This window comes from Lygodium microphyllum, chromosome 3 (genome assembly GCF_053477565.2).
Source record: "Lygodium microphyllum isolate KBCC chromosome 3, Lygodium_microphyllum_v1.1.10, whole genome shotgun sequence".
Lineage (NCBI taxonomy): Eukaryota > Viridiplantae > Streptophyta > Polypodiopsida > Schizaeales > Lygodiaceae > Lygodium > Lygodium microphyllum.
This window is the reverse complement of record NC_141137.1, coordinates 3,056,488-3,072,842: the sequence shown is the minus strand read 5'-3', so window position 1 is coordinate 3,072,842 and position 16,355 is coordinate 3,056,488. Positions and strand designations below refer to the sequence as shown.

The window sequence follows — 16,355 nt, the reverse complement described above, 5'->3', positions numbered from 1 at the left end:
TGTGTGGGGAAGAAGTGAGGGAAGCGAAGTTTGCATGGCAACTACACTTTCCTTGCAATGCCGCTTCATACAACTTTGTGGCATAGCATTCCACGTGTTCGAAGTGTGCAAGGAATGCTAGTCTATTTTATATATTATTTAGAGGTTTGCCTTAGGGATTTGATACCAACCACAAGGCTCCCAAGCCTATGTGGCATAAGGAGAATGAATTTAGTATATAAGAAATAAAGAGGGCTTTTTCTTCAAGGGCGAGTGGGAGTTATATTTATTTTCTATAATCTCTCTCTCTCTCTCTCTCTCTCTCTCTCAAGTGAATACACATATACACACACTCTCTCTTTTTATCAAACACACACACACACACTCTCTCTCTCTCTCTCTCTCTCTCTCTCTCAAGTGAATACACAAATACACACACTCTTTTTTTATCAAACACACACACACACACACACACTCTCTCTCTCTCTCTCTCTCTCTCTCTCTCTCTTTCTCTCTCTTTGTGTGTCTTTGTGGAGTGAATTTTAAAAAAATTATATATATATATATATATATATATATATATATATATATATATATATATATATATATATATATATATATATATATATATATATATATATATGAACATGTACACATAATGTGTGCATAATCTAAAAATATCTAAAAATGCATATACATTATAAAAAAAGAGATGAATTTCTTTCTTAATTGAACATATGGGATGGGATGATAATTTTATTAGTTGAACATGTTCATGCAATGTATATGTACTCTAAAACCACACACAAATGTACGTAGACTATAAAAACAAATGAATAATATATGCACACATACACATGTATACATATATGTATACATGAAAGAGAGAGGGAGAGTAGAGGAGAGAGAATGGATTCACATATATAAAACATGCACTTACAAACATGCATGCATGCATATATACAAACATACATATCCACACAAAAAGATATACATATACATATACATGTAGTGTATACACACATGTGCATACATATATATATGCATGTGCATGTATACACACATATGAAGTGAAGAAAGATGAGAGATTAGAGGAAGAAAAAGAAAGGATAGAAAGTAAAAATAATGTGAGAGAGAGAGAGAGAGGTCACACATTTACGAGAGTACACAAATAGACATGCACGTATTAAACACGCGTATACATACATACATACATACATACACACACATGTATGCACATGTGCGCACACACACAAAGCATATGAAAAGCAAGAAGAAGCAAATAGAAAAAAATGTGCGTATGTGTGTAAGTATGTGTATCATGTGTGTATGTGTGTGCGTGCGCGTGCGTGTTTGTATAGATAATATTTATTATATACATTAATACCTAATTATTAACTATAATTATAATTAACTTATTATATATAATAATTATAGTTACAATATATATATTATAACAATCAATATGTATAGAATATATATATATATATATATATATATATATATATATATGTTTATATATAACTATAATCTATCATATTAACTGTATCATTATTTTAGCTAATTATTATTATATGTAATTATTCTTGATATAGTTTATGGATTATCAAAATTCTATAATGTTGTAGACTCATTGTGTGAGGATTATATACATGCCATGATAGTCTCCATATGAATAGAAATGACCATTAAATGTGTTTGTCTTTGAGAAACTTTGAGAAATGGTCATAAATGTTATTTGAAGATATACTTTAGGCTTGATCGTGTTAATATTGGTCTCTCACTCCATATATATTAATGAGAGTGAGACAACCCCATATATTACATTTTCATGCATTCAATATTATTATATTAACCTAAGTTGCCAAAGCTTTTGAACTTTGGATTATAGTTTTTATATCAACCTTCACATGTGACCACATGGAATTTGCTTTCAAACCGCCATGATGCCACGGGGGATTCACTAGTAGTAATAAGGTGATGTCACCTGCGTGCAAGAAATATATGAAAATACCCCTTATCTACACCCTATTTATGGGACCTTACCTTATAAAATATACATTCCTTCCCTTAAATAACCCCCCTCCCTTACACTCATGTGGTACCATACAGTAAACCTAGTGGACCCCCCGGGCCTGATGCAAAGCAATGGGAGAACACTGACGCGAAGTGCCAAGAGAATCTAGGCACAAAGTGCCTAATATATATTAATTAGATAAATTTTGTTGCCATTCTAGTTGATGGCTCCTTTCAAAAGTATTCCCTCTTCCACATCCCTTAATAGGCTCATGTTCCTAATAGATTCCATCATATTCAAACAACTAATTGACTCACATCTATGCTACCTCCTACCACTCCCTCTAAATCCCATTTTCTCAACCACTTCCCAAGAAGGTTTCTTTTGACTTCTCCATTAATTCCTTTTACATTGATAGTAGCGAGCTTAAGCTAATCCGTTGAGTGTTGATAGTATTGTTTTTTTTGCATGCTGTCAAAACCTTTCTCATGGCGTTCCATTGGACCTTGTTCCAAGATTCATCTCCTAGCTTGGGGTTCTTTAAGCACTTACCCAATACATTTCTAAGCCAAAGACGACTAGCCATTGGCACCTTTGTGTCCATGCCAGGAAATTCGTTATCCAAGTGAATGAAAGGAACCTTATTAAGTTGTGTAAATGTGTTGGGTTTGCCTCTTTTGGACCAGGATATATTGTGGAGTACTAAGCTTGCCCTTGATGAGGTTGTCTTTTGTGCCTTTGATTATTAACAATTTTCTAGGCATCATCTATCCTTTCCATACTAGTTCTTTTGAGGCCATCCTCCTTAGCTACAGGCTGGGATGAGTTTACTAGAGTAGCATGTGAAGAAGTCTTGACCACCTGTTCCCAGTTACCGTTCTTTTGGTCTTGACGTTGCCATCACCTTTAAGAATTTCATTAAACCATGTGGTCATATGACACCCCTTGTGCATTGGCTTCCACGGGAAGCCTATAATCTTCCAAAGAGTCGACCGACTGATCATTCGAGACGATTACAGCCTCTTTTGCAGGCTGCTCGCTCTTCTCTGTAATTGAAGCCTCCTAGCTCGTCTTCGAGGGACCCCTTGTCTTCTCTTTACCTTTTGAGAGAGATGCCCACAGTCGTATATTCACCTCCTGAGCTTTTCTCTAACTCTGGTTTGTTGTAGACTTCCATGGCGACCACAACCTGTTTTGCCTAAGAGAGATTCAGCTAAGCTCCATACTGAGAGATGCTCGCAGGTAGCTTCCCCGCTACGTATCCATATGGACATGTGTACAAGGAATAGTGACAATTTAATGCTAAATAAATGGAGATCAAATAGGCTTAGTAAAGGGCTTTTATTTAGAAAACCTTCATTGCCTTCTCCTCGCCAACTCTCTTCAATGTTCGACCACTTTACGCTTGTTAGAGATACACAAACTCCCATACCTTTTCATACTAGTTCTTTAAAAGATGCTTAACAACACATTTAGCATGTTATTTTATGAAGGCGACACGGTTATCATGAATTGAGATCCATGGTAGAAAACATGATATCCAAGATTCTTACATCGCTATCCTGAATGAGAAGTACATAACACAAGTAATGTGCAACATCATGGAGGATACAACTGATCCTCATGATCCTCATGAGATCCTTTGTGAGCTTTGAATCGATGGCGTTAGCCCTATTAGAAGACAATTTGTGTTATCCCCCATATGCTCTGAGACGAGTGCGGAGCCTTTTAGCTTGCCAAGGTTGCACCAGCTGCAAGGAAGAATGAAGTAAAATTAGGTATTGCCAACAAAGAACAAGGTGTTGGTGTTGAATGAATGGACGGTACGAGGCCCTTTGCATGTATGAGCCAGCATGCAATGAGCACACTTTATATGATGCCTTGTTCAGTGGATGAGATGAGTGCTAGAATTTGATGTCTGTGAGAGAATAGTGGGAGGCCGAGGGTGAGTGACTACTCTTATCCTGAGTGTATCCTTCTTTGGAAGGACAATCCATTTCTACCCTTCTCGTGAAGTATCAAGTATAAACCCAGTATGCAATGATCAGATTTATGTCATAGGGTGAAGTTGGGAGAGAATTAGTTAAGTACCTTGGGTTGCCAACACGTCGTTCTGATCGAAGCCTAGCCTCCAGAAGAAGTACCCGGCCATTTCCTTGCTCTTGAGGTAGGAGACCTTAGCCGCAATGTCGCTGGCCTCGTCGTAGCCTACCCACAGGGTGTCGGACCCGGAGCTGCCGTAGCAATACGAGCCCACTGTCACGCTTGTATCCTGCGAGCAGGACGTCGAAGAGCTGCCCTTGAAGCTCTGTATCTGGTCATAACTGTAAATGCGCGACGGTCCGAAGCCCGTGGCTGCAGCACCGATGCCGTTATTGCTCACAGAGCTGAGGATCCAAGTATACCCGTAGTTAGCCAGGCCCAGCGCCGCCTTAGAGGGAGGCAAATTGGCATCGTTTAACCATCGAGTAACGCCGTAATCGGTAGCGACGTTGGGCTGGCTGGGGTCTGACACATAGAGAGCGGTGTGGATACCGGTCTTTGTCGCTTGCCACGACCAGTAGTCGTAGGTCATGATGTTGGCCCAGTCGAGGTTGGCGGCCATGGACTGAGCGGGGTACGTGCTGCCGGTGTAGTAGTCCGGCATGAAGTAGACGGCGGCCGTCAGGAGGAGCGGGCTCGTGGCACTCTCGGCGCTGACGGCGGCGCGCCACTCCGTCAAGAGCGCGTCAAGATTCGCCATGTCGGACGTCGTGTTGGGATACTCCCAGTCCAGGTCGAGGCCGTCGAAACCGTTGGCCCTGGCGAGGGCGATGGCCGATCGGATGAAGGCCGCGCGCCCCGCCGACGTGGCGGCCATGCTGGAGAAGGTGGCAGCCAGGCTGTCGCCGCCGCCGATGGAGAGGAGGGTCTTGACGGCGGGGTTGGTGCCCTTGACGGCAGGCGAGAAGGCGGCGATGCGGCCGCCGTCGGAGGCGTGGGGCAGCACCGTGAAGTTGGTGGGGTCGACAGCGGCGAAGGCGTAGAAGAGGTGCGTGAAGAGGGTGGCAGGGATGGAGGCAGGGGAGAGGCCCGAGTCATACTGGTGGTAGGCGCCCTTTACTGTCGACGCGGCCTCCACCGCCCCCAACCTTAAGCCTCCTCCGACGAAAACAAGCAGCAGCAGCGCCGAGACAAGCCATTCCATTCTGTCTGTCTGTCTGTTGTCTCTCTCTCTCTCTCTCTCTCTCTCTCTCTCTCTCTCTCTCTGTGTCTGTCTGTGACCCTCTGAGCGGGCCGTATATATAAGCCTTGAAATATCACCGGCTGCATTTCAACCTCTTCCTCTCTTCCATGGGATGGGAAAACTCGTTATTAGGACCGCGTCAAAAGTCATTCGGAACTCCCAAACTCTACCTCCCAGTCGCCCGTTCCTAGTCAAAACCCATAGTGTTAAATCTTCCGTGTGGATTACCTCTGCTATGGATTGCCCAATGACTTTTTCTGTATTTGTTGTGGAAAAGCTTAGTTAAGTACACGAGAGTCACTACATTAATAGTGTGAGTTAGACTCGTGGCTGTAAAAAGGTATGATTGAATGGAATTCTTGACTCAATCGATAGGTATGAAGTTAGATTCAATGCCAAAAAGATATGTTCAAACATAAAGTTTGACATCTAAAGAAACATCTAGCCTTGTATCTAAGATGGCATGGGAAGTCTTCATACAACAAGTGGAAAGTTTTGTACATTCAAAATACTTAGAATATGTATGCCAACCTTTAAAAAAAGATGACAAAATAGCCTTCAAGAGCATGGCATGATGCAAGTAAGCAAGCTTTTGATGAGCAGTAACTTTTCAATAAACAAAATTGGCATGCTACTATACGTGATGCATACCCACCTCCCCTAAAAAAGCACATTGATTAGAATGGGTTATGTGGATTACTTGGCTTACTTGATAATAATGACTAGAAGTTATAAAGAGAACATTACATGCTAGGTGCCTACCCATGCTCATTCATTTGGGTGGTAAGCGATGTCTTCAAGGACCATGTTCCTAAAGAAAGTAGCAAAAGTGAGATGAGTGATTGAAAAGGACATCATGTATAACCTAGCGGTATAGGAGGATTGCGCCTTTGAGCCAGCTTGGGCACTCTGGTCAAAAAATGAAGACAAAAGGAACATTGCAACTATAGTATATACAAGTGTTATGTGCTAGACCCAAGCAAGCATAGGCTCTCTCTCTCTCTCTCTCTCTCTAATAGTGTAACATAGTCATAAAAAGCATATACTTATGATAATCTTGATCCTAATGACATTTTTACTTACAAAATAATAAAATAGTTGCATACTTGTGCTTAGACCCATGCAAGGTGCAAGTCTTAGGATGCATATCAATCATCTCTCTCTCTCTCTCTCTCTCTCTCTCTCTCTCTCTCTCTCTCTCTCTCTCTCTCTCTCTCTCTCTCTCTCTCTCTCTCTCTCTCTCTCTCTATTATGCTTGGTATGTCCTCCAATAAACCCCATGTCCACATTGTTTTATGATCCTCATCGGTTATGAGCTCATTTTCATGTCCCTTATCTCTTTCATGGCTATCAAGACTATCCATGTTATGACAAAACTTATGATCAATGACATAAGCCACTTTCTTTCCCCATATGATATAGCTTATTATGACAACATGCGCCCCCCATAGTTATAGAAAAACCATAGTTTGGTATAATGATATGATTTAAGGCAACATATTACTTTGTTCATAAACTAATAAGTCTCCATTGTGTGTTCACAAAACCTCGGGGATGGAAAATTCCCCTTTGTTTAGCATGCCATGTGTAAGAGTAAACTATACAATATATAGTACACATGTGGGAGACTAAATGTTATGTATGTGTGCATGTGCATGTGTGTATGTGCACATGTCCATGCATCTATGTGTTGTGTATGTTAATGTGAGTGTGGGATCTTACTATGCACATGGATGTATGAACCATGAGCCATATATTTTCTTGAGTTTCTTTATCCCTTAGAATAAAATTTCCCCCTCTACATCATTCTTTTTTCATCCACTTCTCTCTATCAATGGTACATGTTTGGTATGCCCTATGAGACCTACATTTGGGAGTATCTGTGGTATGGATGTTGGAAACCTATGTATTTGCATATTCTTTCATATATGTCTTTATTGTAGGTATGAGTTTGTGTATAATGTTTTGTACAAAAATGTATAATCTCTTGTCTAGCATGCATTAGGGAGAATTTAGGGTATTTAAAAATCCTCTAAGGGAGTTTGACCCAAATATTCCCTCAAAAAATAGAGACACAATGATTTTTTTGCAAATAAACTCCGAAATTCTCAAAGATTGCATTTTTAGAACCGACTCTTACAAGCATTCCAATTATATATAACATGATGGGGTTTCAAGGTTCGACGGGACTAGATTTTGCAAAGATTCCTTTTTTCTCTTAAAAGAATCCACTATGGTAATATTCTCTAGGCAAAAGGGAATCTTAGATGTAACTTCATTGTTCCACTTCCAAACCTTATCAATCCATATATCACCAAAAAGTTCTTGAAGAGTAGGTTCTAAAAATACAATCTTCAACAAGTTTGGAATTTATTTGTAAAAATTTTACTATGCCTCCATTTTTTGAGGAAATATTTTAGTCAAACTCCCTTAGAGGGTAATTTGGAGACCTTAAATTTCCCCTATTAATGGATGTTTGCATCCAATGAGTATTCACTATGCTTGTATATTCACATATACACATACTCTTGCTAAATAAAGGATTGGGTGGACTTGACTTCGGTGTTAGTATTCACTATGCTTGTATATTCACATATACACATACTCTTGCTAAATAAAGGATTGAGTGGACTTGACTTCGGTGTTAGTACTCTTAAATTTCCCCTAATGTGTGTTTGCATCCCATGAGTATTCACTATGCTTGTATATTCACAAATACACATACTCTTGCTAAATAAAGGAATGGTGGATTTGACTTCGCTCTTAGTACTCTTAAGCATAGTGATATTCATCAAGCATTTCAAGAACTCACTAGTAGTTTAAATATTGAACTCATTCCCACTTCCAAGTGTCTCCCTTTCCTTATGGCTAACTTTCAATTCTTTAAATCAAAATTTAGATGGCTTACAAATTATTCATCTTCTCTCTATTCTGAGATTACCATTCTATGCACATCTCTGCTAAATACATGCAAATTAATGCCTCAATCAATATGTGGCACCTTCAATAAAAAAAGTTTCTTCATTTCAGGCCTACATATCCAATCATTCTAGTTCATTGACTCATCTATTGACCTTGTTGTTAACCTCCCCAATAATATCTTTAGTGCTTGTTCACTTGACATCAAGAAATGTTATGAGTCAATCCCCCATGAGTGGTCTGAATGGCTAAAGGGCATTCTATGCACCATAATCTCTTGGTCCTTTCAATTTTCTAACTACTCTTATATTTCATTCAAAAGGTTTCCAATAGATTCCACCTATGGGTCTTGGTGCAACATAAGAAAAATTTTCTCCTTTAGCCTCCAAGATGCTATTTCAATCAATAACTAGTTGATCAATCATACTAACATCCAGTTAAATGGGAAAATCAACAAGTAAATCCAATGAATTCCTATGGGCTTATCTTGTCACCTCTATGGTGTAATTTATACTTGTTTTACTTTGAATAAATTTTTTAACAAAACTAGCAAATTAAAAAAATGGAACATCCTAAAATGGTTCTCTCATTGTTTTGGTTTTTATGATGATCTTCTTCTTATCAATGTCCCAAACCCCTTGATCTTCTTCAACACAACAAAAGAAAACAAGAAGTCTATATTTTATAGCTATCCAAAAGACTATATTTTCCTTGATTACTTTGATAGCAAGTTCACTGTAACAAATGATCATCATTACATTTTTATCTATACAACCTTTCTAAATATGAAAATAATGATATCTAAGGATGGGTATCTATTGAAAAGATTCAATAAGAAAAATCACCTCCCTTTCGAATCGATAAGGTTCATTCATAGAGGTAGTAATAGACCCTCAAACTAGGCACATAAAATCATTCTTTCACAAAATTTCCATTCATGTTTATATACTACTAACTCAATATGGGAAGTTGCATATGCAATTAAGATGACAATAAAACACTTTTGTGATAATGGGTTTGCAAAGGCGAAGACATGGAGATTAGTAACCTCCTATAGTAAAAAAAGACTTCTCAAGACTTATGTTCGACATTTATGATCTAAGGACTCTCCTCCAAGGTGTGCATAGGGGGAAACCAGTGAGTGGGGGTAGCTAACCCTATGTGGCACTATTCCACTCCTAGGTTCCCTTAGTTTGTAGGTCAGGGTGGATACTTTTATGCATGTCTCTCCTCCCATCTCTTTTACTATTTGAATATCGATTCCATGCCAATATCACACTTATACAAATGAACTAAGAACTCTTCCATAAGATCCAATGCTATAACTCATACAACTCACTTAAAACATCTAGTGAGAATAGATGTTTCCATCTAATTTATTTATAATAATAAAAAATTTAAATGACAAAATAAACAACTGATGTGCATTCTCCTATGTATACGATAAGTTTGTATGGGATGTGACCTACTATGTATATAATCACGATAGATGACTATGTTTGAGTTTATCCTATATAATTAATACTCCTAAACTTGGATGTGACTCAATAAAAATACAATTATGGGGAATATAGACTCAAAAAGGGCCCTTTTGCTCAAGAGTTAATGATTCACCTAATGACAAGAGATTTGAGGTGTGGATTAATGGGAGAAGGGGTAGTATGCATATTTTATCAACTCCCCTTTTCCCCTTATCCTTTCCACTTATAGGCTCGTCCCCATATGTCCCCTTTTATCCCCCCCCCCCCCCCCCCCCAACTTTTACCACCCCATGTTAAGCAAGTCCCACTAGGCATCGAAAAACGTGACCCAAAATTTGAAAAGTTTTCCCCCCTCCAAAAATGGCTCAACTCCCATGCCACTCCCCAACCTCTTCTTGTAACATGTATAGTCAAAGAATTTGTTTTTTGGTGTCTTTCTACAAGACATGCTTCTTCCAATTTGACTATTCTCTTACCTTCATTCCAAAAATCTTCTCAGGTTTCTATGGTCCTAGCTTCTCTCAACCATAGCCACATAGCCCCTAGCGTCTCTCAACCATAGCTACACAACACTGAGCTTCTCTCTTTCTTCCATGGTCATTCTCTTACCTCCATTCCACAAATCTTCTCATCTTTCTATTCTTACATAGCCATAGCCACACAACCCCTAGCTTCTCCCAACCATAGCCACATAACACCTAATTTCTCTCTTTCTTTTGAGCATAGCCATAGCGACATAGCCCCCATATTCTCCTAGCCATAGCCACATAGCACCCGACTTCTCTCTTTTATTCCATGGAAAATTTCTTTCTTCCATTCCACAAAATTTATCATCTTCTTGTGCTCACACAACCATAGCCACACAATCCTTCTTACTTTCATTACCATTTCAATAGCATCTACACGTCAGCAAAGATGACCATGTGATTCCATATCTATATTGTCTATGTACACAATACAAAGGATGAAAATGGCAAATGGAAAGGAGTATTGTTCAAGAAGGATTCATGGGTCTGCATGTAGCTCTCAGCAATAAGGCCTCATCAAGTTTGTCATCATGGTATGCTATAAAATCATTGGAAGGGGAGAGTGCTTGGATTTTAGGAGGCTCGAGATGGTGGTCTTGTTACATGAGTTTAACATGTGTATGGTGTGAAGGACTTGAAGCTACCTCTTGAGAATACTCAACAATTATTTCCCTTGAATTGTAAGTCAATGCTTTTATATTCTTAGCTTCTCATATGTTTTTGAGGTTTTTACTTCCTCTCTCCTGTCAAATATTTTTCTTTCAAATCTTGTTGAGGATTAGCCTTTGGGAAGCTTATCTAGGATATACAAAGCTTTGCGTGTGGATGTGGATAAGAAAATGATGATCGGAAATTCATCGCAATATCTTTTACATCACAAGATTTTCTTCTATAAGTTTATGTATATGGTGCCTACATCAATTGATTCATACGGTTCTCTTGGATTACTTGTTCATCTCTCAATTCTTTGGAATGGCCCAATTCGGATGAGTGGACGCTTAAGACATTAAAATTGTAGATCAATATATATGACATTCATAGCTCATTGATATTCAAGAGAGCTTCAAGATTAGTGGGTCGTTCATGGTTTGTACTAATTCATGTTTTTGCATATATCTTTAAAAGCACTAATGCACATTAATGTTCCTCCATGTTTATTTGTAAGGACATAATTGAGGACTTTCTTAATTTTAATTTTGAAAAAGGATGGAATGAGATGAGTGCGGGGCGCAAAGGTGACATCTTTTCGTGAAAAGTGGTGGTCTCTAGCATTACCTTTCGTTATTTGATTGTATGTTTATCATTGTACATGTGCTTCTATTACCAACATTGGATGAAAAAAATGGGCCAATGGATTTCCTTGGAGTCCACTAAAGACATGGGACAAGCATTTGATATTCAAATTTATATATTGGGTGGAATAATCAAGTCAATCATAGCAGCGAGTGATTGTTGGAGCCTCCTAAATCTGCAGGAGTATCTTGATGGGAAGCGTTCGTACTACTAAGAGCTTTAACTTCTATATTGGTGGTTGAAAGGTGAGCTTGTTTAATATTGGAAATTTTTTGTTTTGGTTGGGACACAATATTTCAGATCTTATTTACTTTTTTTGGGACAAAATATTTCAAATCTTATTTACTTTTTTTCTTTTAGATGGGCAAAAGAATGGTGAATAATTATATATTATCAAGTGCTTTGCAACAAGTAGAATTTGTGTAAAATGATGTATTGAAAATTTACGATAAAAAGATCAAGAAATTTAATTTTTAAAATCTTTATATGTATTTTAAATTCTGTAAAATTCTATACTTTGGATTGTTTTGAGGTTTTATTTTAGTTTTCTTTTCAAAGTGCTACTTAAAAAAATTTATGGACTTTTAAAAACTAAAACTTCAAGTCCATGACCTATAAAAACCATTCATTTGGCCTCATTTCATTTTTCAACTCTCCAACTACTTTTCCTCTCCCAAGCACCCTTACCCTTGCCTCCTATACCCTTCTTCGGCATGCGCATACAAAATAATAAATAAATATCCAAGGCCTCAATAAATAGGCACGACAAAATATAGGCGCCATGCCTAAGGTATGCGCCCATCAAAATATAAATGATAACTCGAATACACGCTATCCTCCGATGCTTTCCTCCACCACTGTTGCTATCTCTACACATCAACTAAAACATTCACAATCGTTACTAAAATAATACAATTAAACCAACAAAAGTGAATACCTAGCAGTCTTCAGCTACATAAATAAATCAACTGGTTAGAAATCAATCCTAACCTTAATTTATCACGAGTGCGCACTCTTAACTCATAAACGTTTATTAATTTAATATGTATTTTGCAGAATCACCTGCTATGGAATCACCCATGTACACACTAAATTAATCAAATACCCGAAAAGGATAGCCGTCCCCATCAACTTCTCGCACAAAGAATCCACTTTGTGTATGAGCCTCGGTCAACAAAGTTTACAGAATCCACCGTAAAACCTCATGGAATCCACCGTGGCACGGAATCCACCGTGAAATATGCCTCCTGGCATCATACCCCCGGGGTGGGATAGCAATTGTCCTCAATTGCTATTAGCTCAATGTGGAGCTAACAGAGTGGGGAAAGCATTTAAGTCTCTAGCATGCATCCATTGGGCTTCCTCAACAGGATGGTTTTTAAACTTGACCAAATATCTAGAATATCTACGGCCAGTTCTAGTGGTCATAAAATCAGTATCTATGATAGCTTCAGGTTCAAGTATTTCAATCTCTTCATCTAACAAAGATGGGTTTTCATAAACAAGGTGTACAGGTAATTGGCCTCTAAAGGGTCATAATAAACTAATGTGAAATGTGTTGTGAATTTTCCAGTGAGGTGGTAGTTCTAACTTGAATGCATTGTCATTGATTTTGTGAATGATTTTAAATGGTCCATAGAACCTAGGTGCTAGTTTCACAACTGGGTGTTTATCTACACTTTGTAATCTACATTTTTCTATTCTCAACCAAACATAGTCGTCAACTTTGAAATTCATGGCCCGTCTTTTCTTATTGGTTTGTTTTGTTTATGATTGCTGGGCTTTGGCAATAATGTCGATTATTTTTCTTCTTCCTGATCACAATTGGTGAACATCATTCAGTGTGTTGCATAGGGCAGATCAAACCCGCTTTCCATAATTTCTGTAACTCCTCAAACAACCCATCCCACAACTCAAATGGCATATGCCTGACTTTTTATCGCACAGGACGGCTTCTTTCCTTCAACGAAAGGAGCTATTTTATGTTAACATAAGACACAAAGGTGGATGATTTGATTTTCATCAGCACTCTGAATTCTATTTGATAAAAATGCAACGAGTATAGACAATCTATAACCATAAATCACTTCAAACGGTGCTTTCTTTGTAGATGTGTATGGTGTATTATTATATGCAAACTGCAGTAAATGCAAATGTGTGTCCTATGTCTGTGGTTTAGAAATAGTATAAGCACGTAAAAGATCTAAAATAGTATTGTTAGTGGCTTCTGTTTGTCCATTAGTTTCAGGATGAAATGCAGATGAGAAATCAATCTTTGTTCCTAGGTTAGCAAACAAAGTAATCCAAAAGTTGTTACAAAATCTAGAATCACGATCAGAAATAATAACTTTTGTAATCCATGATTAGTGAAAATAGTTTTCAAAAACAATTGTGCTGCCTGAGATGCTGTTAAAGTTTTCTTACATGGAATGAAATATGCTTGTTTACTAAACCTGTCTACTACAGTCCAAATTATATCATGGTTATCTTTAGTATTAGGTAAACCAGTAATAAAATCCATAGAAAACTGTTCCCATGGTCTTGATGGAATAGATAAAGGCATAAGTAAACCATATTGTTTACCATGATGTCTCTTAACTCTTTGACAAACCAAACATTCAGAAACAAAGTTAGATACATCAATGTCCATATGTGGCCAATAAAAATCTTCAGTCAATGTATGTAAAGTAGATATGATACCTCTATGACCTTGATATGGAGGACAATGAATCTCATTCAAAACAAAAGATCTAAATGGAACTGTAACACATAATCTCTTTTCATAAAACATGAATCCATCATTATAAGACAGTGAATCAATAGGAATCCAGTTATTTCCAAGTAATTTATTCCAATCAGATTGAAAAGTAATGTCTTGATAATAAGTATCTTTCATAGGGATTAAAGAATCAAATGATATAACAGAGATATTATGAATGGTCGGTCTTCTACTTAATGCATCGGCCACTACATTTTCTTTACCTGGTTGATATTGGATAAGGGGATGAAAACTCTGAATAAAAGTTGCCCATTTGATATGTCGATCATGTATTTAAGGTTGACTAAGTAAATGTCTAATACTTTGTTGATTAGTCTTAATCATAAACTCAGAACCCATTAAGTAATGTTTCCATTGTCTTAAAGCTTGTACCACAGCTAACAATTATTTATCATATGTGGAATATTTAAGTTCAGATGGTTTCAATTTACAGCTAGAATAGGCTATGGGATGATTATCTTGCATAAGTACGGCTCCTATTCCAGATCCGTTAGCATCAGTAACTACTAAAAAGAATGGTCTATTGAAATCAGGTAGTTGTAATACAGGAGCATGGGTTAATGCATGTTTCAATAAATCAAAAGATTTATGTTGATTATCAGACCAATGATAAACAATACCTTTCTTTAAAAGTTTAGTCAAAGGCAAAGCAAGTAATGAAAAATTTCGCACAAACTTTCTGTAAAAACTAGCAAGACTTAGAAAAGAACGTAACTCATGCACATTTTTAGGTATTGGCCAGTTCAATATTGCTTCTATCTTCTTAGGGTCAACTTTAATATCTTTTGATGACACAATATGACCTAAATATTCAATTTATGTTTGAAAGAACTCACTCTTTTCCGGATTAGCATACAATTGATTATCTTTCAACAACTTGAAAACCAAAGACAGATGTTCATAATGTTCTTTTTCATTTTTATTGAATACCAAGATATCATCAAAAAATACTATAACACAATGCTGATATTTCAAAAATATGCGATCCATCATTCTACTAAATGTAGCAGGTGTGTTAGTCAATCCAAAAGGCATCACTAAAAATTCATAATGACCAAATTGTGTTCTAAATGCAATTTTAAATATATCAGATTTATCTAATCTCACTTGATGATAACCAGATTTAAGATCTATTTTACTAAATATGGCAGAACCTTGTAGTTTATCCATAAGATCATCGACCCTAGGAATTGGATATCTATTCTTTACGGTAATCTTATTTAGGGCATGATAATCAATGCACATACGATAAGTATTATTATTCTTCTTTACCAACAAAACAGGTGCGCCAAATGGAGAACTACTAGGTCTAATCAATCCTCTATTTAATAATTCCTCAACTTGATTTTGAATTTCTTTCTGCTCTATCTGGTTATGCCTATATGGTGCTTTACAAGGTGGTTGTGTACCAGGAATTAAATCTATTTTGTGGTCTTCAAGACGTGAAGAAGGTAATCCAGGTGGTAGATCTTCAGCAAAACAATCTTTAAATTGTGCAAGGAATTCTTTATGCCTAGGGTGCATATGTTTTTCTTTAGCTTGCAATTCATTCACCCAAATTAGATAAGATTTACTACTTTTGCGTAATGCACGTTTAGCTTGAGTATGAGTAAGCAGTGGAAAAGAATTAGATGCATACATACCATACAATGTAATGTGTTTTCCTTGAAAATGAATGTTAATTGAATGCGTGGAATAATCTATATCAGGATTATGCTAATGACGCCAAGGCATACCTAAAATAATATCACTGGACTGTAATGGTACAACTAGAAAATTCCTTCTTTCAGTATATTCACCAATTTGAATTTCTAAATCATGCACCTCTTGTGTTCCATTATACTTTGTGCCTAAGAATGCTGTTTTAATGCAATAATGTGTAAGAACAGTTTGTAATTTCAATTCCTTCACTAACTTTGCAGAAATAAAATCATGTTTACTACCATCATCATGTAAAATAATCTTTTCTTTTCCATGCACTAAACATTTCATTGTCAACAAAGAATGTGGAGTTAGCATACCTAGTAAAATATCCGAAGGAGTAGTAATGTCGTCCTCATCTTCCGTAAAGTCAGGCATTTCCTCATGTTCTTCATCTTCCATTGCTCCAAGATAGTTGATATGGATAGGTGGC

General features: G+C 37.2%; 1 protein-coding gene across 1 annotated transcript; it reads right to left on the bottom strand.

Moving 5' to 3' along the window:
* Positions 1 to 3,499: 3,499 nt before the first annotated feature.
* Positions 3,500 to 5,235, bottom strand: LOC148038012 (class V chitinase-like). Its single transcript, XM_087675355.1, has 2 exons — positions 4,088 to 5,235; positions 3,500 to 3,747 (listed from the first exon to the last, which is right to left on the bottom strand). The coding sequence occupies exons 1-2, from the start codon at positions 5,181 to 5,183 to the stop codon at positions 3,725 to 3,727; spliced, it is 1,119 nt and encodes a 372-aa protein (XP_087531481.1). The 5' UTR covers positions 5,184 to 5,235; the 3' UTR covers positions 3,500 to 3,724.
* Positions 5,236 to 16,355: the final 11,120 nt, after the last annotated feature.

What these genes read in the sequence shown, in the direction of transcription:
- LOC148038012 (XM_087675355.1), bottom strand. Translation starts at nt 5,183, where the DNA reads ATGGAATGGCTTGTCTCGGCGCTGCTGCTGCTTGTTTTCGTCGGAGGA. An exon ending in CGACGTGTTGGCAACCCAAG is followed by an intron (nt 3,748 to 4,087) that starts GTACTTAACTAA and finishes TCTTCCTTGCAG; the next exon opens with CTGGTGCAACCTTGGCAAGC.